Genomic DNA, 20,754 nt, shown 5'->3' on the forward strand with positions numbered 1-20,754 from the left:
CTGCTCCCCGCTGTGTCTGGTGTCAGATGGGTCTGAAAGCCTTCCCAAAGCCTTCCTTCCCAAAGCTGAGGTGCTCCATCAACCCTTCCTACCTCTGCTTTGTGTGTGTACACCCAACGTCACTGGGAAGAGGGGGGGCTATGTCTGCAGCTGTGTCATCTGTAGGCTTCAGAGTGAACAGAGGCACAAACACTTCAGGTAAATCATCACCTTGGCGAATAATCGTGCAGCTTTTTCAGTCTGCTTGTCGTGCACCATCGCCATGGGGCTGTTGGGACCTCAGTAGGTGAGTGGGTGAATGCAGTCCCGTCTGCCCTGCCCTGGTTTTGGGAGCAGACAGCCACAGCTGGGTTTTGAGAAATGGCTTTCAGAATGTGTGTTTCAGAGGGACAAAACCCGATAGCTTTGCCTGATGTGTTCTGCCTGCCTGGCTTCACCTGCTCAATTATAAATGTGTGTCTGCTGGGCCAAGCGAGCTCTGAGAGGTCAGTTTACACCAGATCTCTGAGCTTGAAAAGCTGCAGCCTTCTTATGTTGTGTCAGGGCAGAAGCAGGGCCCTGCGCAAGGACTTGTGCCGCTCATAGAGTCATATAATATCCTGAGTTGGAAGAAACCTGTAAGAATCACTGAGCCCAACTCCTGGAACATCCTCACCAGCTGCCATCCTGCATGGAGACCTAATCCAGGATCGACCTGTGTCCCACTGCCGTTACCAGCTTTACATCAAGAGCAATGGGTTGGAGTTGGTCCCAATTGCTTTAATGACAATCCCACATTGGATGGTGTGGGGAAGGGGGTAGGACCCCCCTGCTCTGCGTGTGGTTGGAGGAGCTTTGGTGTCCGTGGTGCTTTGCTTTTCTTGTGAGCGTGGCTTGGCTTTGTGGCAGTGCTGTGACTTTTGTTGTGCTGCTCTCGTAACGTTCTGGGGGTCGGTGGGGTGGGATGGGGACTCTGGGGGTTGCAGCCCCTATCCCAGTGGCAGCACTCAGAGCTGGAGCATCTTCAGGAGGTCACCATTGAGTTTCTTCGTTAATTACTTCCTGCCACCATGACGGCTGAGCTGCGCTGAGTGAGCTGAGGATGGGGATGTGATGGTGGAGCAGGTGGAGAAATTTCCCTTGGTGTGAGCAAGGAGCTGCCTGCAGTCGGGCTCCTGTTCAGAGCATCCTCATCTCAAGTTACCTTCAGTCTCCTTTCTGCGTGCTTTGCAGACTGCTGGCTGTTATTCCTAACCAGTCCAAGGTGGGAAAGCGAGCTGTAGACATGCCAAATGTTGAAACGTGCACACCAAAATAGTACAAACCTTCATACGGCCGCATCTGGTGGCAGTTGGATGTTGCTTCGTCTCCCTTCCTGCTCCTCTGTTCTCTCTCATTGTGAGGTCCGGGTTGCTGTACCCAACCCTAGTCCACCTCTGGGGTGCTGGGGACCTGATGTGCTCCTGCCTTGGTGTCCCATGGGGCTCTGGGTTCCACCATGGCTGGGCAAGGAATCAGAGTGTGAGCAGGTTCCTGCTGGGTGATGGTGCAGTGCTGATGGTTCTTGCTGCAGTGGGACCTCACAAGGGGAAGAACAAACATCTGTGTTAAATCCGGCACCTGGAAGGCCATTGGCCAACTGATGGGACACTGCTTCTGGATCAAATGCATGTGTGGATCCTTCACATGAGATTGTGTGCTGCTGGATTACCTCTGAATAATTCTGGTTTGGCTTTGACAGTGACACGGAGGGGGGAAAAAATCAACCTTTGGCACCCAAATTAGGCTTCTAAATGAGAACAGCTTAATTTTCAGAGATGCTTGGATGAGTGGCTGAGGTTTACGCTCTTTAACCAAACCTACATCTCCTCTTAGCACTCAGTTACATAGGCTTAGCTTCAATGTTTTCTTACTGTGAGCTCACATTCAAAAAGCTCAGTGAGCTGTTTTTCTTCTAAGTGGGAAAATACAAAGCTAAAAGCATTATCTTACTGTCTGCTCAAGCAAAACATGGTGCTCTAAACCTGCAGAGTGTGCTCCTGCAGTCTGTGGTGCTGGTAACCAACACTGGGTAGGTGGGTGCTGCCATATCGGGGCGGCATCGCCGTGCTGCAGGTCCACTTCTGTTGGGCAGCAGTGGTTTGTGAGCACTGCACGGTGTTGATACCAACAAACTTGCCCTGGGAGGAAGTCTATCCATGGAACAAAGAGATCCACTGGGTTTCCTCTTAAGCATCTCTTGAAATTTCTGTCTGGAGGCAAAAAAAAGTCAGCATGGCCACAGCTGCCAATGACCACAAGAGCCATGAAAGCCTCACCGTCGTCTTCATGGAAGCTCTCCCAGAGAGCTGGGCTGTTGGCAGTGCTCCCAGCAGATCTGATAACATTGCTTTTCCGCCCTTCCCACCCTTGTTCTTCTTCACTGGGACAAAGCCACATCCCTGCCTGGCCTCTCCTCTCCCCGTGGCTGGGACTGACCCCACGATGGCCCCGTGCACTGCCCTGAGAGCTGCAGAAGCCCAACGGGAGCTGCGCCAAGACAAATGGAGGAGCAGTGTGGTTTTGTGGGACACTCAGGAAGAAGAGTCCAAACCTCTTCTCTCACTGACACAAGCCGTCAGGATGGAGGGGAAGAAGTGCCCTTTCCCTACAGCTCTTGGCACAACAAAAGCTGTTGCAGGTGGCGATTTCATTCCCAAGTCATCATTTTCTCCTGCTTGGGTAAAGCTACCAGACTCTGGGTACTGGGGTCACCCCCACGAGCACTGCACAATCACGGTATGCTCAGCTGTGCAAAGCAGCTGCTCTGCAGCAACCATCACAGGGGAATTGATGTGGGAACATCTCATCCCCTCCCCACCGGCTCCTGGGAGCAGTATCTGTGTGCAGACGTGCTGCTGATGCCCCATCTCTGTTGCAGGCTCCTCGTCCCCAGCTCGCCCCAGCACGCCGCTGGCCACCTGCAGCACCCCACCACCCCCACCACCACGACCCCCATCCCGGCCCAAGCTGCCCCCTGGCAAGCCATCCGTCGCAGACCTGGTAGGTGCAGCATGCTTGCATTTGTAGGGGCCGCTTGCAGTTTTTGTTGCTGTTTATGCACAGAAATAAATGGTGTGGGAGAACAACAGCGAGCTGGGGGGCTGCAGGGGTTGGGTCTGCCTGGGGTTAGCAGGTATAGAGAGGGTAGAATATTATTCCTGTGCCAAAAGGGATATGGTGCCCAGCATGAAGTCTGGCCGCTGGGATTGAAGCAGCACAGGAAATGGGGATGGGAGCATCAAGGCCATGCCTACCTGATACTGCTTGCACTAAATGCAACCCTCCCCAGGGGGGCCCCAGGCTGTCAGCAGGTGGTGTGCACCACGGTGACATCTTCAGCAATAGCTTCTGTTTGTTTAATACAAATGTTCTGTGCGTATTTTCTTTAACCTTGTGTTATTTTATGTTTTTCTCCAGTCCAGGCCTTTTAGCCCTCCTATTCACTCATCCAGTCCTCCTCCGATAGCACCTTTAGCCCGTGCTGAAAGTACTTCTTCCATATCTTCCACCAATTCCCTGAGTGCAGCCACCACTCCCACAGTTGGTAAAAATCCTACGGCACTGCTTTTCTTTCACCTTTCTTTCCTCCAAACGGCCTTGAGAGAGTGCCCAGCCCCTTTTGGTTTGCTCAGTCTTTGGGTTCAAGCTCATTCATTGTAATCAGGTTTTCAAACGCAAAAAGGGACAGGAGCTGGGTGTGGAGGGTCCTCAAGGTGGGTTGTCATGGAGGCTTCCTCCAGCAATTATAGAAAATACGTGTTTGGGGGAGGTAGAGCTTATCACCAAGTGCAAAGCAACATGGAACACACTTATGGTCTGTAAGGTTGGTCAAAAGCAGCTTTTTGTGGGGGATGCTCATACCCTGGAGGGGAGGGGGGCTGGAAGCCAGATTCTGGGATCCAGGAAGCAACAACTGCTCAATCTCTTCAAATGTCTGGAATATGCATTTCCCCTTAAAGTGGGAGTGGGAAATGGGGTCTTGGCAAAGGCTCTTCAAATCCCCTTGCTTCACACATCTTCAATCATAACAAGGTGCTGCTTCTGGAGGAAACATCCTCAGAAACATGTTTCTTGTTCAACACATCGGGTGCCCGTGTGGCATGGGGCACCCTGCAGATACTCCATGTCTGGCTGTCAGCTCTGAGGTCTGTGCTCTGGGGGTGCTGCCTCCCCCTGTCCCTCCGTCCCTGTCACCTTGCCTGCACCCTCGCTTCCTGCAGCTCCATTTCGACCAGGATCACACCCTGCTCCCTTTTCTTTCCGTGGCTTTTCCCGTTGGTTGTCCTGTTCTGATGACGTGCCGGTGCGCTCAGCAGGGATGTCCCATGACACTGCTGTGCCACAGGCTGGCAGCAGCTGGGGCCCTTGCAACAGGAGCAGGTTGGATGCTAGAGAAGATTGCTAGAGGAAGAAATGTCTGGAAAAAGAACAAAATTTGTTTGTGTCTGTGCGCGCTTGGCAATGGTGTGAGGCATTCCATGGGATTTCCCAGTATGAGGCCACTGGGAATGGCAGTGCTGCCTCCCGCCCACATCTCCATCCCACTGGGGCTTCACCCTGGAGGTGTTATGGGTGTATCTCTTCAGCTCCATTACAGCATGCTGCTGCAAACTCATGGAGGCTTTGATGGAAGGCACAACTGAGTAAAGGGCTGGTGAAGGCCAGGAGGAGTTGCTATGAAATTTGGGCTGTGCTCATTGCCAGCAGCCCCTGCCCTCGTGTGGAGTCCCCCCTGGGATGAGCTTGAAGTATCTCCTCTGGGTGCTCATTTTTACATATACATTTTTCCCTTTCCTGTATAATTTCATGAATGAAGCTTCTTCACAGTGTTTTGCAATAACCCATTTTGTGTTCAGTGTGTGCATCCCAGCCCCAAGCCCCGGGCAGGGGTAGGCATCACCACGATGCTCCCCTTGCCCCAAGGGCTGGAGCCCCTCGTCAGAGCAGGCAGTGCTCTCAGTGTACAATCTGATGATGCCCTGGGGATGTCCACCTCCACCACGATGCTCCCAGAGTAGCAAAGTCCATCAGAGCTCATCCAAGGGTGCTGGGAGTGGTGGTTTTCTTGCGTGTCCCTCATGCTGTGCTGGTGTGCTTCCGTTCTGGTTGCATGTGCGGTCACTTACTACAAAGAAAGAAGCTGTTGTGTTTGTGCCAGCGAGCGTGCAATTATTTTTCTCGTTAAAATTCTTCTCCTTGTCTTTTTGTTGATAGATCGCGCTGCTTGATTTCACTTGGGATTTGTTTTCTTGTTGTTTTTCTTTATTATTCTCTTCTTTGCGTTTCTCCCATTCATGTTGTCGGAAGAGGATGCCCTATGACAAAGTGCCCACGTCTGCACTTTGGGGAAATGTGGCCTGAAAGTGGCTCTGGTGACAAAAAGCACCGAGGGGTGACGTGCCATCACCTCGCACATTCCAAAGGAAGGGGTTCGTTCAGCAGCTCAGGATGCCATTCTCCCCCAAACCCATCAATTTAGCAGTATTGGTTTCAGGCGCCGCTTCTTCTCCAGCAGTTTTGGGGTGGTGTGGGTGCAGCTGACTGGTGACAGTTCCAGTCGGGCATCTGCTGCACCGTGTGTGTGTCCACCTGGAGTTGTGTGCCCTGAGATTCATATCGCTGTGCTGCAGTCTGGCCGCACGCACTGCCCTGCTCATGCCCATCATGGTGTCCCCACGGGATGCGGTGTTGGCACGGTCTAAGGCGCCTAGTCCTCTCCATCATAGGCAACAAGAGAAATCCTTTCCGAGTGGGCAGAGATTCCCTTCCATTGGGCTTCCATAGCTTTGCTTCCTGCTTTGTTCTCCAAGCAAACCCTGAGTTTCAGAGCCCGCTCCCACCCCGCACGCTCTTGGCTTGCTGCGCTCCCTGCCCCATAGCGAGACGGATGTCCTGCTCTGTGACTCACTCTATGTACTTCTCTCTCCCTCTCCTGAACCTTCCCCATCCCGCTTCACCTCCTGGCCATACAGAGAATGAACAGCCTTCCCTCGTTTGGTTTGACAGAGGAAAGTTTTATTTGACTTTCGAAGGTAAGTAGTGCGCAGGCTCAGCTGCCGCTCGCTCCCCGCTCGCTCGCTGCCCCGGGCTCCCCCAGTGCTGCGGCCCGGTGCTGTGCCAGGTGCTATGGCTGCTTTGGTTGGGTTGATGCTATTCATCAGTGAGCTGTTTCCCTGTTGGTTTACTTTAAAAAAAAAAGAAGAAGAAAAGAAAAAAAAAAAAAGGAAATATCTCAGTACCTGGGCTGAATGCCATGGAATTGCTCCAAAAGCACCGGTGCTGCCAGGAATAGGACAGTCACTCTGGGCTTGTGGCACCCCTGGGAAACCGCAGGCATTGCACATGCAGAGACCCAGCCAGGTAAAGCCATCTCCTACAGTTATCCTGCTTGCTGTCTGCAGGGCAGGGCTTCAGCAGGCAAGTCCTGAGCAAAACCAGGTGCTTTAGAAACACTCTGATTTTTTTTTTGGGGGGGGGTTCATCAAATTGATTCTGTCACCTTTGAGCTTTCTTGCCCCACACCCAGTGCAAGGGAATGAGCATCCTGCAGCTGGAGCTGCTGGGGACGTGGCTGCATGGCTCCAGGATCCCCATGGCTCTAGAATCCCACGGCTCTTGCATTCCCACAGGTCCTGGTCCCACGACAGGTTGCAGAGTCAGGCTGGGCTGCTCAGCTGCTTGAGCAAAGTGCTTTTGGTGAGGGCGATGCCGTGGCAGCACTGGGCAGTGGTCGGTGCTGGCAAGGGGCAGTGCTTCTTCTTCCCCTCCTCTTCGCCTTTTCCATCGGGGCAGCTGCTGGCCCCTTCCTCCCAGTGCTCATTGGGGTCTTGCTGTTTCCCGGAGCTGGGTTCCTGTCCTTCCTCCTCCTCCTCCTCCTCACTGGATTGGGCCCACAGCCCTGTGAATACACTGGGTGATATGTGTGGTTTGGCTTTGTAATGATTATCCGATCTTTTTGGCTGTTGGATCTGAAGTTCTGCAGATCACTGTGGCAGCGTTTCTGGTTGGGGTTCCTTTTGTTGCTGTTGTTTCTTTTTGGCTCTGTGCAGAGTATTTGTGTACCGTGGGGTAATTTGTCTGTACTGGTGATGCTTGGACTGTGCTCAGCCGCCTTCGCTCCTTCCCCTCTATTCTGCGCCATTATTCAGGCAACGGTCAGGCAAACCACCCCTGTGTGACAGCACTGTGATGGGAAACCTGCCCCTCTCCCAGTGGATAACAGCAAATGAATCCAGTGGGCTCCGAAGCCCTGCTGGGTGAATGCTGATCTCCTGCCTCGTCACATTCCTTGGCCAAAATGAAATGCGTCCAAAAATGACTCCAGAAGCAGGAGCTAAAAGCTCATTGGTCCCATAGCATGTACTTACACCAGTCTTCCGTCTCCAAAAGGAGCCGTCAGACACAGGGACAGGCAGCCCAGGGAGCAGTGGAGCCTTTTCCTACCTTGATCCCGTGATTCTAAGTTGAAGTTTTTTTTGTGGAAGAAAGCTGATTGCTCTCTGGATTTATTAGAATAGCGTGGGGGTTCATGGGGAGAAGTGGAGTGTGTGAGAGCTGAGGGTGCTGGTTGCATCCAAAGGATTTTTGTCCTTCCTCTGTGCTGGGGTCTGGTGTGAGCACGTTCAGCACAAAACCAGGTTTATGGGGTTAGCGATGGCAGCGGGAAACCTTTGGGGAACCCAGTGCTGTATGGGTGATTTCAATGGCTCAGCAGATCCTGCTGCAGCAGAGCTCAGGGTGCACTGTGCGCTGCTGGCACAGCATTGTTATCCGGGCTGATCCTGTGCATCCTCCTGGGGCTCTTCGTGTGTATGGCCAAGAGGAGACGCGTGGCGGTGTTCATTGATAATGCCCTGCTGAGCTGTGTTAGGGCTCCAAAAGGAAAATCCCAGCCCTGGGGAAGGCTGTCCTGTGCTGCTGGGGGGGGAGCAGCTGTGTTTTCGCGTGTTGACGCTCTGCCATTACAACGAGTCTCTCAGCACTCAAGGTGTAGTCTCACTGACAGATTTCCCGTGAGACCATCCAAATCCCAACGTCCCACACTCACATCCCACTGCAGAAGAGCTGCAATGCCACGAGGCTGAGCCACCAGCCAGGACCACAGCCAGCAAGCACGGGCACCGGCAGCAGGACGGCGGTGGGGAGATGGGCTTGCTCGCAGGGCAGCACGAGCTGGCAGCAGCCTGCTGCATGGCATTGCTCACTGCTGCCTTCCCGTGCAGCAGCTCGGGCTGGCAGCTTGCATGCGCTTGCATGCTCAAAGCGAAATCATTCCTGAACAGTGCATTTCACCCTTTGCCATCACTTGTTATGCATTTTCGGGACAGAATAACCCTAGCGGTGAGCTTGATGTACAAGATTGCAAAACAGTGCGTTGGAGAATGTGGGCATGTTGGAGCCTGCAGGGCAGTGGTTTGTAGGCAGTACTGCTCCTGGCCACCTCCTGGGGACATCTTCTGGTCCCCAGAGGCTCAGAGCCCATGGGACCTGCACTGGGCACATTGCTCCTCAGGTACAGAGCTTGCCTGGGGCTGATGGTGAGGCACCAGCGAGCACATTGCATGCTGGTTGCTCTCAATTGCTCTGCCCTCAGTGCTGGGGGGTTTCCAGCATGCCCCAGGGTTTCAGCCTGCCCCTTGCACTGCTGCTGTCCTCCTCTTGCTGCAAGACACCACGGCTAGGCTGTGAGCAGTCAGATTGCTACTGCTTCACAGCCTGAACCATGGCATAATGCAGCCCTTGGGGGATTTGCAGCCCTCGGAGCCACACTAGGCTGTGAGCAGTCAGATTGCTACTGCTTCACAGCCTGAACCATGGCATAATGCAGCCCTTGGGGGATTTGCAGCCCTCGGAGCCACACGTGAGCTGTGCAGGGAAGCAGCAGTATTACATGTATCACACATGTGCATGGAGAGCCCGTGGGCAGGCCTGGTGCAGCCCCTTTGAATCAGCGTTGAGCTGCAGGGTGAGGACATGAGCATCCCGCTCAGTGCAGAGGGGACACCAAACTGCTCTGCCTCTGCTGGGGGCTGGAAACATAAATCTGAACAAACCATCCCCATGCAGGGCTTGGTGCTCGTGGCGAGGCTCCTCTGCTCTTTTCCTTGCTTGTCTTTTAAGAGGAAAATGATCACTTCAAAATGATTTTCAAGCATAATCCAAAGCCTTGGGGTCCTCTTCACTCTTTGCCCACAAAGCCACATGCTGGGCTTGGGCTCTAGCAGGGTACGCCCCGGGGTGGGTGCAGGGCCCCATCCTGCAGTGACTAGCAGAGGCTCTGCTCTGTTGTAGGGTCGTCACGGGGCCCCAGCCCGCTCACCATGGGGGCACAGGACACCCTGCCCGTCGCTGCCGCCTTCACTGAGACCGTCAATGCTTACTTCAAGGGAGCTGACCCCAGCAAGTAGGTGCCGGCCGTGGGGTCTGGGCACGGGTGTGGGAGTCTGGGGTGGGAAGGGGGGGCGCTTTCACCACGCCGTCCACCCTGTGCTGCATTTTGAGCCCTCTGTTTCCTCCCCCTGGGTCTCTGTGCTCGGCGCTGCAGGTGCATCGTGAAGATCACGGGGGAGATGGTGCTGTCCTTCCCGGCAGGCATTACCCGACACTTTGCCAACAACCCCACTCCGGCAGTGCTCACCTTCCGCGTGCTGAACTACAACCGGCTGGAGCACGTCCTGCCAAACCCCCAGCTCCTCTGCTGGTGAGCCTCTACTCACACCCATGCTGTCAGCCTGGGCCAGATAGCTCTCTGCAAGGGCAGGCTGCTTGCAAAACCAACTGCCTTGGGGTCTGGGCAAGTTTTGAGAAGGAAATTTGCAACACCTAAATATTGCTGGAGCACTTCCTCCAAGATCAGCCCCTTTGCCAAGCAGCACACAGCAGGGTTTGCTCATTTTCTACCCGCTCTGTTCAGTTCAGATCCTGCTTGTAAATTGGAAGAGCCCACGGGAAGCTCCTGTGGTGGGGGTCAGCATCCCTGGGGGTGTTCAGAGCCGTGGGGATGTGGCACTGAGGGATGTGGGCAGTGGGCTTGGGCGGGTGGGCTGGGGTTGGATTGAGGATCTCAGAGGTCTGTTCCAGCCTGAGTGATCTTGTGTTTCCATGTTATCTGCTGGCAGTGACAGCACGCAGAGCGATGGCAGCACGAAGGAGTTCTGGGTCAACATGCCAAACCTGATGACGCACCTCAAGAAGGTATCGGAGCAGAAACCACAAGCAACCTATTACAATGTGGATATGCTCAAGTATCAGGTATGGTGTTTTGTCAGCTTGAATCCTGCCAAAAACATGTGCGGTGCTGTAGGTGATATGGTGTGTAAGAGGTGGGGTTTCCATAGTGCAGAGGAGGTGGGGGCATGCTGTGCTGGGGCTCTCAGTATGGCATTCAATTGGGGGCCCAGCATGAACCTTCTATGTGAATATGAGGTGTTGTATCCTCTAAAACACATTGCAATGACTGAGTCTATAAAATGGGATTTCTCCCTTCACCCCTACGGAAACTAAATGTTTTTTCTGTCATTTTGGAAGGTATCTGCCCAGGGTATTCAGTCTACTCCATTAAACCTTGCAGTGAGCTGGCGGTGTGAACCTGCAAGCACTGACCTCCGCATCGACTACAAATACAATACAGAGGCAATGACCACCCCGGTAGCTCTAAACAACGTCCAGTTCCTCGTCCCTGTTGATGGAGGAGTAACCAAGCTGCAGGCTGTTCTCCCACCCGCTGTCTGGTAGGGATCACTGAGGCATCTCCCTGTGTGCTGAATCCAGCACCCAGCCCAGCACTGGCCCTTATACAAGGTGGGGTGGGCAGCCCAACTCTTCAATCCCAAATGATGTTTTCTTGCTTGGGTCCAACCCAAAGCCACATTCCCAAAATTGAAGGCCTGGAGCATGAGCTGCCCTGAGCATGTGGCTTTTGGCAATGTTTAGATGGGGTCCATGTAGCATCCTGCTTCCTACAGAAATGCTCTTCCTGGTGTGTTTGCAGGAATGCAGAGCAGCAGAGGATATTGTGGAAGATCCCTGATATCTCTCAGAAGTCAGAGAATGGAGGTAATCCTGTGAACACGCATGCCTGTGGTGGTGGGTACTTAGAGCAGGCGTTGGTTCTTGTCTGCACACCAAGTCACAGAATAGCCAGGGTTGGAAGGGAGCTCAAGGATGATGAATCTCCAACCCCCTGCCACATGCAGGGCCACCAACCTCCACATTTCACACCAGCCCAGGCTGCCCATCCAACCTGGCCTCGAACACCTCCAGGGACGGCGCACCCACAAATTACGGGTGCTTGCAGGGAAAGGATGCTATTTGGCACTGGGAGCAAAGAGCCTGGAAAATGCAGGGCATCACCAGGGCTGCTTTGCCAACCAGAGTTGGTGCTGCGGAAGGATGGGGCGGAAGCGCGGTGGGAGCGGGCACAGCGTTGGCTCTAACACTGACCGTGGCTGCTCTCCTGCAGGCGTGGGCTCGCTGCTGGCCCGCTTCCAGCTGGCGGAGGGACCCAGCTCCCCAGCCCCCCTGGCCGTGCAGTTCACCAGCGAGGGCAGCACGCTCTCCAGCTGTGACATTGAGCTCGTCGGTGCCGGCTACCGCTTCTCGCTCATCAAGAAGAGGTTCGCGGCAGGTAGGTGCCAACCCCTCCTGAAATGCTGTTTCCCATTTGTGGGACCCACACGGAGGCGGTGTCAGCTCTGCGTGGGGATGGAGGTGGCGAGGTGGAGGAGCCTGGCTGATATCTGGTCCCATTCCCAGGTAAATACTTGGCTGATAACTGAAGGAAACGCGTGGCAAATAACCAAGGACTACTGTGAGTGGAACGGGTTTTAATTACAGCTTAAGGAAAATGAACTAAATCCTGCACTTGGGACATTTCTGTTGGAAGTGTCGATGACTTTCAGATTTTTTCCTCAGAAAACACCGTCTTGACCAGTCCTACAGTATTTACTTCTAGATGTAACATTGTTAATGGTTTTAAAATGTAATTATTGTATTTGTAAATTGTACTCATTCCAGTAAGGCCGTATTTTGGAAGTTAGACACTTGAGTTTTAGCCTTTTACCATTCATGAAATGGATGTAATTTAAACTGTGGTATATAAATTTAATAGTAGTACTGTTGAATGGCACAATGCTTACAGAGGTAGATTACATTTTGTCAATATATACGATTTAAACACGGTGCGGATAGCTGTTATGGGGGGTGCCTCACCGAGGGAGCTCTTTTACTCCCCTCCTGCCCACAGTGTGTCTCGTGGCGGTGAATAAAGCTCTCCATCTTCAGGTTCGGCTGCTTGACGTGCAGAGCAGTGTTTCTGTGCGGGTGGAGCTCACAGTGGCACCGTGGTTTTGGGGATGCACTCCCAGAGCAGGCTCCGGATTTTTTGGTTGCGTTTCCACCATCCTTTGCTTGCTTCTTCTATTCGTTTCCTCCGCTTTCTGAAAGCCCCACAGGTTTAGGAAGTGCTGTAAGGGTGTGCAGCCCCACGCTTTTCCTTTTTATTGATTAGGCAGGGAAAAGTGATCTCTCTATACACAAATACTGAGAAATGAAGGCAGCCCGACCTGGCCCTGCCAAAAGCAGCAGCACTGGGAGCAGCGGTCTGTCTCATGGAGATGGGAAAGCTTTCAAGAGCTGTGCAGAGGTGGAGAGCTCATTTCATTGGGGAGAAAAGGAGAAGACAGCCATCCGTGCCCATCCTAAAGGAAAATAGGAGTGTCTGGAGCTGCTTCAGCTCTGGGATGGCTCCTGGTTTGGGGTGTGTGTTGCAGGATGGGCGCTCTGTGTGCACGTTCATGCAAAGTGTGGATGCAGGAGGAAAGCACGACTCGGTTACCCAAATCCACACAGCTTTGCAGATTTGGAAGCAAACCCGCCAGCACTCCTGGATGGAGCGCTCTGCTCTGCCCTGCCCAGCTATTTGCTCCCCTCTGAAATGGAAATACGTACAAATGATGTGACCCACCCCTTCCTGATATAGGGCAGAATCTGAAGCTTCTGCCCCATCAGTTCATGCTGTGTACAATTGTTAGAAACTCATGCTTCCAGAGGACATCTATGCCATAGTCCCGAAAATAGGGATTTTATAGTGTAAATATGACCAGAACATAGATATTTTACTTTATATTTCATTTGAAAGACAAGCTGTTTACATTAGCATTGGGATTTTAAATGCTTTTTAAGGAAAAAAAGAGGAAAACCAAATAACCCAAAGCTCAGCCCAGCTCCCCTCTTCCCGGTGCCGCTCACTGCTGGGACCCAAACGGGTGCTGTGGGTCAGGTCCTTCTCATGGTGGTGCTGCCAATGCCTTGCACAGGGTTTGGGTTCATTCTTAGCTGCTGCTTCCCCATTGAACGCTCCTCCTCGGTTCTGCTGTAGGGCTGCTGTGCACTGTGCACTCATCCCTCAGCTCTGCTTCTTTACAAATCTTCATTTTGAAGCATACTGTGACCAAAATTGGTGGCATTCGAGGAGACACCCGAGGGCAGGGATGGGGCTCTGAGCACCTATGGGGCTGTGGGTGTCCCTGTTCATTGCAGGCAGTGGGACGAGGTGGCCATTGAGGGTCCCTTCCAGCTCAAACGATTCTATCTTTCTATGAACATCACTGCATCGTACTTTCCTTACAAGAAATTGCTGTCTTGAAGACTTCATTTCATCACCAGAATTATTCTTTTCTTCTTTCCTCTCACAAACTGACAAGGAAAGCAATCCCTGTCGAGCTGAGGACTCCTATGGCTGCAGTTGTTCTCATCCCTATTCCACTGCAAGGAGAGACAAAGCCCTGTAGGAACATCTGGGCTCTGGCAGCTTTAGCAGGTGCTTGGAGCACCTTATTGCTCTGTTAGACTCCTCTCTCTTGACATGTAGGAGGTCACTGTGGAAATGCCATGCTAGAATTCTGTCCATAACCCATGTAGGGATATCTGGAACCCACCCCTTTCTCCCAGCTCCAGCTCCAACCAGAGTGCTCTGGGGCTGATGAAGATGCCCAGGTGCTTTGGTAGTGTGTGCGCATCCAAAACAGAGTGGTGAATTGGGATGGGAATGGCATCAGGGCAGAGGGGGACGTGGGGCTGCTGAGCTCAGAGGGACCCCCAGCCTCCAATTGGGATCCCCAGGGCACGGCCCGACAGAAGCTCTATCGTTTTACGAAATCCCTCGTGTATAAAATGTTTATAAATATTTGTGGATGAAGATACACAGGTCTATTTTTAAGATTTAAGTTAAATAAGTTAACGAATGGCTGGCCTTTTTTGCCTCAACGTGCAATGGGATCTATTATACCTTTAGTCTCCGATGGCCTAGGTACTGCTTAGTCTGTGATGAAAACTTTGCTGCTCACCCAATGTTCTCAGAGAAAAGCTGTAAGAGGCGTACAGGTTTGTTGCACACGGACTACTGCAGCAAAGCTTTGTATTTGACCACTGGTAATATGAATGTGTTGTATTGACTTGTTGAAGATAATCATGAGACAACATATTTTAAATGTTACTTGCCTTATAGATTAGGATACGGATACGTGGATATCATTTTTGTAAATAATGTTTTTTATAAATGTCTTTCCTCCATTCTCCCCATCATCCATTCCACCAAATCTCGAATATGCAATTATTTACCACGCATAATATTGCAACAAATAAACCCCTACGTCAGAACGAAGTTTATTAATCCTAAACATGAGAACCACATGAAACACCCCCTTAAGTTGCAATTTAAATGTGATTTTTTTTTTCCCCCTCGAAAATAAACAGAACCCAGAAAACAGAGCTTTCTTTGTGTGTGTTTTGCTGTCGTGGGCAGGGGAATCATGGGGAGGGTGACAGGGGGATCACGAGCTGCCATGTCTCTGTATCCCAAATGCTGCTGGGGCCATGCGATGCAACCCAGCTCAGGGATGGGGCTGCGATTGGGGTTGGCACGTAGAGAAATGTGGGGACCTGTGTGGGCCATGGGGACATCGAATCATTAAGCTTGAGAGAAAGGTCACTGAGATCATCTAGCCCAACTGATCCGTGGGGGCTGTGGGTCATCTAATGGGCTGCGGGGAGTCATGGGGGCTGTGGGGGCATGCAGTGCTTGTGGGGATACATGGAGGCAATGGGGGCATGCAGTGCTTGTGGGGATACGTGGGGGCGATGGGAGCATCCAGGGGCTGTGGGGACCAGCGGGGGCTGTGCATACACACGAGGGCCACGGCTTCAAACACACGCAAGGGCTGGGAAGACCCTTGTAGGATCCACCACGGCCCCGTGCGGAACACGAAGACCGACCGACGTGGCCGCAGGGACAGATGGGGACCTGCGGGGGGGGGCGGGCTGCGGCTGCCGGCGGTGTCTGGGCGGCGCTGCCCTCCGTTTCCCCTCCGCCTCCCCTCCGCTGCTGCCGGGATGCGGCGCGTTGCGGGCTGCTCGCCGCTCTCCTCCCGTCGGCCCAGCGCCTCCCGGGCCGAGCAGCGCGGCGGGGCCGGCAGCCATCCCGCTGCGGGAAGGGGCCAGCGGTGCGGGGAGGGCGCGGGAGGCGTCGCGGCTCACTGTCCCCTCCCTCCAGGTCCCCCCAAGCGGTTCCCGGTGGCGACGGTGGACGCCATCCTGAAGGCCGTGCTGGAAGGCTGCCTGCGGGAGCTGCGCTACGAGCCGGGGCTGTGCCGGGAGATGGCCGCGACAGTCAGCGAGGTGCGCTGAGCCGTGGGGCCGCGGTCCTGCTGGGAGGACGGGGTCCCCCGGGCACGGCTGTGCGGTGTTGTGCTGCCTACGTTGGTGGAGAGGGGCAGGAGGTCGCCGCTTCGTGGCGGGGCGGTGGCACGTGTGTGTGAGCTCCGTGTGGGATGAAGGCGATGCTGCCCCTCCGCCGTGCCTGGGTTGGAAGGATGTCACGGATGTTCTTCACCCAGAGGCAGCTAGGCCCCAGCAATGCCCAGAGCTGCGGGTGTCCCATCCGCGGCCGTGGGTGGGCTCTGGGCAGCTGCAGCTGGGGGAGTCACCCAGCCCACACGTGGGGATTTGTGGCCTCTTCCAGCCCAGCCATGCTGGGGTTCTGTGGTTTTGTGCTGCTGTCCTGAGCCTTCAGCCTTACAGCTGGTTTGGCCCTGGAGCTCGGCAGCACAGGACAAGCAGAGCTGCCTGTCAGCATGAATGCCCACAGGGAAGTGTTCTCATCAAGAACACTGTGCCCACCTGCAGTGTCTTCTTGCTTAATGTCTGCCCTTGTGTTCCTGTAGTGAAGCAGTGCTCTTAGCAATGGAAGTGTTGGTTCTCATGCACTCACTGCCTCAGTGTTTCAAACACAACAATTTTGAACTGCTGCAGGGTGCCCAGAGAGGCAGTGATGCCCCAGCCCTGCAGACACCCAAGGTCAGGGATGGAGCTCTGAGTACTTAGTGGAGCTGTGGGTGTCCTGTTCATTGCAGGGAGTGGGACCAGATGGCCTTTAAGTGTCCCTTCCAACTCAAACTGTTCTATGATCGTCACCAGGACTGTCACAAGGGCTGAACAGTGCCATGCTGCACTTTCCATCCCAGAACAGCCCGTTGCTGAGCACCCCGTGTGCAGAGCTCAGCGGGTGAGTCCCAGCACAACCTCTCTCCTGCAGGTGATCAAAGCTCGGGTGAAGGACCTGGTGCTGCCGAGGTACAAAATCGTTGTGGTGACACACATTGGGCAGCTGAACGGGCAGGGCATGCAGATCGGCAGTAGGTGCCTGTGGGATCCCACCACGGATACGTTTTCATCTTATGTCTTCAAAAACACCTCGTTGTTCGCTCTTGCAAACGTCTATGCTGTCTATTTTGAATAGCGAGGTTGCTGCTTTTAGCAGCAGGAGAAATGAATTTCAGTCTGAGTCCACCTGTTGCTGAAAGCAGCAGTGAAGGACCAAGGCAACATTCACCCGCTTAGAAGCGTGGTTCCCCTGATCCATCATCGTATTCCCCAGGGCTTTCCCTGTGATCATTCCCTTTAGTGATTTTCTGTAGGATGCTATTTTGCACCTTTAGCTGCTTTCAGCACTGGGTGTCCCTGTAACACTTTTTCTCTTTGAATTTCCTGTGAGTGCATGATCCTTCAAGAAATCAGAGTGGTTTTTAGAAGGCAAAACAAATGCGTTCGGAACCAACCCACATGATGGGGCAGCTCAGCCTTGGCTCCATACAATCACTGCCCTGCTCATGCAGGGTCCCATGGTGTGGCCATGCAGAAGGCAGGGAGTTGTTCTTGGAGGTGGGTGGCTGTCCCATTATTTTCCAAATCAAGTGTTAAATGCCCTTAAACTAATCATGTTTGGATTATATTGATCTGACATATCTGGCCCCTTTTATTTAAGGTGCCTGAGTCAAGCAAAGAAAAAAAAAAGAAATTGTCTTTCTCAGCTGCTACCTCCCTATAGATAACAGGAGAAATGCATCTCTCTGAGCTCAGAAATGTATTCCCCATCTGTCCAGTTGCAAATTGTCTGCCCACTGGGCAGGATGTCAGGTAAATGGGAAATAAATCATGACTCCTCCTGCGTGTTTTGAGGGCAAACAGAGGGGTCACTGTGCTACCTGCTGCAGCAGTCCCCCTGCTGTGCTGCCCTGCACAGAGCCATGTGCTCGGTGCTGTTCTCATTCTGATACCAGCAGATGCTTGTTGCTACCCCTGTCTCACAGTTGATACCCAGGTCCAAAAGCCACTCTTGGATTTTTGTAGAATGCACACCGTAGCTTGCTGTGTTACAGCTTCTTATGTGCAAAGACAGGAGTTAGATGGGAGGAGATATTTGCACTCACTTCTAAGATTGCAATGCTAAAACACTGCGATACTTCGTAGAGTCCCAGCAAACCCACCCGAGTTGTCACTGCAGCTCCTACCACTCAGCCTTTGCCCCTCCACATACTTCAAAGAATAAAGGAATAAAAGAACCGTGCCTTATGTCATGATTGTTTTAATACCTTCAAGCAATGCCCTCCAACCTCCCCGGCAGCAGCTGCGTTAGCACAGCAGGCTGATGTCCCTCTCACTGCAGCCGACGCTGCAGCAGGACGTGGTGAGCAGTTTGGCCACCTCGCGCTTCTTGAGCACAGCCACCTTCCTGCCGCGCTGCACGTCGTGCTCCTCCTGGCTTCTGCCCTCCTGGCTCTGCTCATCAACAGCCCCCAGCCCCTGTGCTGAGAATGGGGAGGGCTCCGAGGAACCGCCACTCTCCTGGGACGAGGACGGGGAGCTCTCGCTGCTCTCTGCTGTATGGAATTAGAAGCTGACGGTTACAAGTCGTGCATCTCAGCCTGATGCTGATCTATGTCCTTCGGAGGATAGAACTAGAACAGCTTGTGGTTTCCTGAAACACAGACATGCTAACAAATCCAGCACCCAGACTCCTGGATGTTCATGTATGGTACGCTTCTAATGATGTGCATTCAAAACATCACGGTGTATCTGGGCACAAACTCCTGGAGTTCATACAGCTACAGGGGCTGTCTGGCTTCATTCAGCAGCAGCAGTGCTTCCTGCTCTCTAGTAGCACACTGCATTGATGGCATTAGTTTTTCTGTTGAAAGCTGCTGCTACAACAATATTGTCCAAACAGGCAGATGTTATTGCATGGAAAATGTGGGAAGCCCCTGCTCCTGTCATCTGCCTCATCTACTTTTTTCTCTAGTTATTGTAATCAGAGTGCAGATCTCCAGCAGTGCATGCAATAGCTGAGTATGCAACAGCGTGGGAAGGTTATTGCAGATTACGTGTCTCACATTCTATATTCTTAATCCTAATATTCTCAAATTGTTCATATATTTTCTGGGTTAGAGTGGGAAAGAGGTGTGTGCTCCTTGAGCTGAACACATGGAACACATGCTAACTGCAGCAAGGCTGCTGTGTGACACGTCCATATCACAGCACAGGGCTGTCCTACCATAACCTTGGACCTAGCTCACAGTTCCTCACAATGACTTGCAGCACCTGGATCCATAGCTTTTCCATTCAGCAAAACAGCAAGTGGAGCTAAGAAAGCAAGCCGTGAGGAAACACAGATCACACATTCACATACATGAAGCCGTGCTGACTCAGGGTGCAGCCTGTGCTGCTGTGCTTGGGATGTACCTCCCAGCTCAGCACCTGCAGCTAATTTGCTCCTCCTGAGCCCCCTCACAGTCAGGCACACCCAGCACTGGGCTAAGCCTGTCATGCGTTAGTTGATAGCAGGGTGATGGGTAACGCATCAATTAGCACTTACCAAACAGGTATTGGTAATTAGCCAGATCCCTCTTCCACCTGGAGCCGCCGCAGGTGAAGACGATGGCTCTGACAAAGTCTCTCCCACAGAGCTTCACAGCGTTGCCCTCCCCTTCGGCTCTGTGCAGCACAGCCAGCAGGCAGAGCGCAGCCATGGCCAGCAGTGTGCTCTTCATTCTGGGTTTTGGGGCTGGAAGGGCAGCGAAGGAGTGCTGTGTGGGGCTGAGGTGGGGAATGCTGCTGGAAGCTCCCATTTATAGGGGCGGCCCATCCGCTCCACTGGGCAGCAGCTCGCTGCAGGGTGACCTCATGTTTGCCAGAACCAATTGTGTTTGTGGTGATGTTTTAAGTGCCTCGGGGGTTGGTTTGGGTGTTAAAGACATCTTAGGACCGTGTAACTGTTTTACAGTAGGAATACTTGTAGCATAACATGTTTATAGGAAATGGGCTTACATCGGTGCTGTTAATGCATATGTGCTGCAAAAATGTTTATTACGTGTTTTGTAGGTAATGGGTTTCATCTCCATGCATTTCCTTTGCAGCCCGTTGCCCAGTTGTGCCTGTTAGCACCGTGTAAGTGATGTGGGGCCTTGCTCTGCCTGTGATCCCAAATAAAGATGGGAATTGACTTCTTCCATGGGCACACTCAGTTGCACATCCCTGCTTCGTCCTCCTGCTGAGCATCCCCTCGTGCTGCTGGCAGCTGTGCATCATACTTCAGAGCAGGCTGAGGGCCAGGCAGCCCCTGTGCTGTGCAGGCAGAGCTGAGCAGAAGGGCACTGTGTGCTGAGCACGTGGGGCTTTGAGCACGGTGAGCTTGCTGTAGCAAGCTATGGAGATGCTGCTGTTGTTCCACACCTTGCATCCATAGCTATTTGCTTTGCAGTTGTCTACGGACAGAGGGCCTTACTCAAAAGACAGAGAAGAGGGGCAATGGCATTGGGAAAGCACAGATTAGCCAAGGATCAGCATCTTGCCAGCCTTTTCCTACTGATGAGTATCGGAAAGCCAGAGTGGAGCAGCTCTGGGACTAGAGGTCAGTGGATCAGTTGTGCTATCAGAGCATCCCAGCCCTGCTTGGATGTTGTTGGCTACTGTTGCTGTAAACTGATAAAAAAAAATCCTGCAATAAAATGCCTCAAAGAGAAAATTGGGCAATTAGGAGGTCAGAAATTCCGTATTTAAGAACAAAATATATGATCGTTAGCACTTCCTAGCACCACAAGTGTTTTTCCAGCCCCATAATGTTACAGTTAATTAGTTTACATGATGTGCAGTGTGAGTTATGGTGTGCTACAGCCTTGAAAGCTCATTTTTTACCAGTAGCGTTGGTAAACAGTCATAACCAGTGGTAAAAAATACACAGCATGTTTTGATCAGGTTTGTAATAACGATTAACGTGTGATTCACCTTAATGGATGTCTTTCTTTGAAATGCACAGATTCGTTTTATGCCCACCCTGGAAAAGTAAGCTTGGATGTTGGTTGTAAAATGCACAGAATGCAGAGGAAAGTGCGTGGTAATGCA

The 20,754-nt window shown here is 52.7% G+C and overlaps 3 protein-coding genes across 5 annotated transcripts in view; 2 read left to right on the plus strand and 1 right to left on the minus strand.

The window, feature by feature from the left end:
• Positions 1-14,314, plus strand: part of SGIP1 (SH3GL interacting endocytic adaptor 1) — a 33,868-nt gene extending 19,554 nt beyond the window's left edge. For 2 of the 3 annotated variants that reach the window (XM_090146831.1, XM_090146830.1), the window contains exons 8-17: positions 2,900-3,021; positions 3,439-3,565; positions 5,994-6,053; positions 9,313-9,424; positions 9,566-9,721; positions 10,140-10,272; positions 10,549-10,751; positions 11,012-11,076; positions 11,483-11,647; positions 11,776-14,313. In XM_090146831.1, the coding sequence (XP_090002957.1) occupies positions 2,900-3,021; positions 3,439-3,565; positions 5,994-6,053; positions 9,313-9,424; positions 9,566-9,721; positions 10,140-10,272; positions 10,549-10,751; positions 11,012-11,076; positions 11,483-11,647; positions 11,776-11,798 (1,166 nt within the window). In that variant the 3' untranslated portion in view covers positions 11,799-14,313. Of the gene's footprint in view, positions 1-2,899; positions 3,022-3,438; positions 3,566-5,993; positions 6,054-9,312; positions 9,425-9,565; positions 9,722-10,139; positions 10,273-10,548; positions 10,752-11,011; positions 11,077-11,482; positions 11,648-11,775 lie in introns of all 3 variants that reach the window. The other variant, XM_090146832.1, reaches the window with a different exon arrangement.
• A 1,084-nt stretch (positions 14,315-15,398) lies between these two features.
• DYNLT5 (dynein light chain Tctex-type family member 5) lies at positions 15,399-17,642 on the plus strand. Its single transcript, XM_031604044.2, has 2 exons — positions 15,399-15,696; positions 16,613-17,642. The coding sequence occupies exons 1-2, from the start codon at positions 15,412-15,414 to the stop codon at positions 16,814-16,816; spliced, it is 489 nt and encodes a 162-aa protein (XP_031459904.1). The 5' UTR covers positions 15,399-15,411; the 3' UTR covers positions 16,817-17,642.
• Positions 17,643-17,985: 343 nt separating this feature from the next.
• INSL5 (insulin like 5) lies at positions 17,986-20,691 on the minus strand. The gene is made up of 2 exons (XM_031604031.2): positions 19,229-20,691; positions 17,986-18,236 (listed from the first exon to the last, which is right to left on the minus strand). Exons 1-2 carry the CDS (start codon positions 19,479-19,481, stop codon positions 17,989-17,991), a joined length of 501 nt encoding a protein of 166 aa, XP_031459891.2. The 5' UTR covers positions 19,482-20,691; the 3' UTR covers positions 17,986-17,988.
• Between the last annotated feature and the right edge of the window lie 63 nt (positions 20,692-20,754).

The sequence above is a fragment of the Phasianus colchicus genome, chromosome 9, assembly GCF_987193195.1.
Source record: "Phasianus colchicus chromosome 9, bPhaCol1.hap1.1, whole genome shotgun sequence".
Lineage (NCBI taxonomy): Eukaryota > Metazoa > Chordata > Aves > Galliformes > Phasianidae > Phasianus > Phasianus colchicus.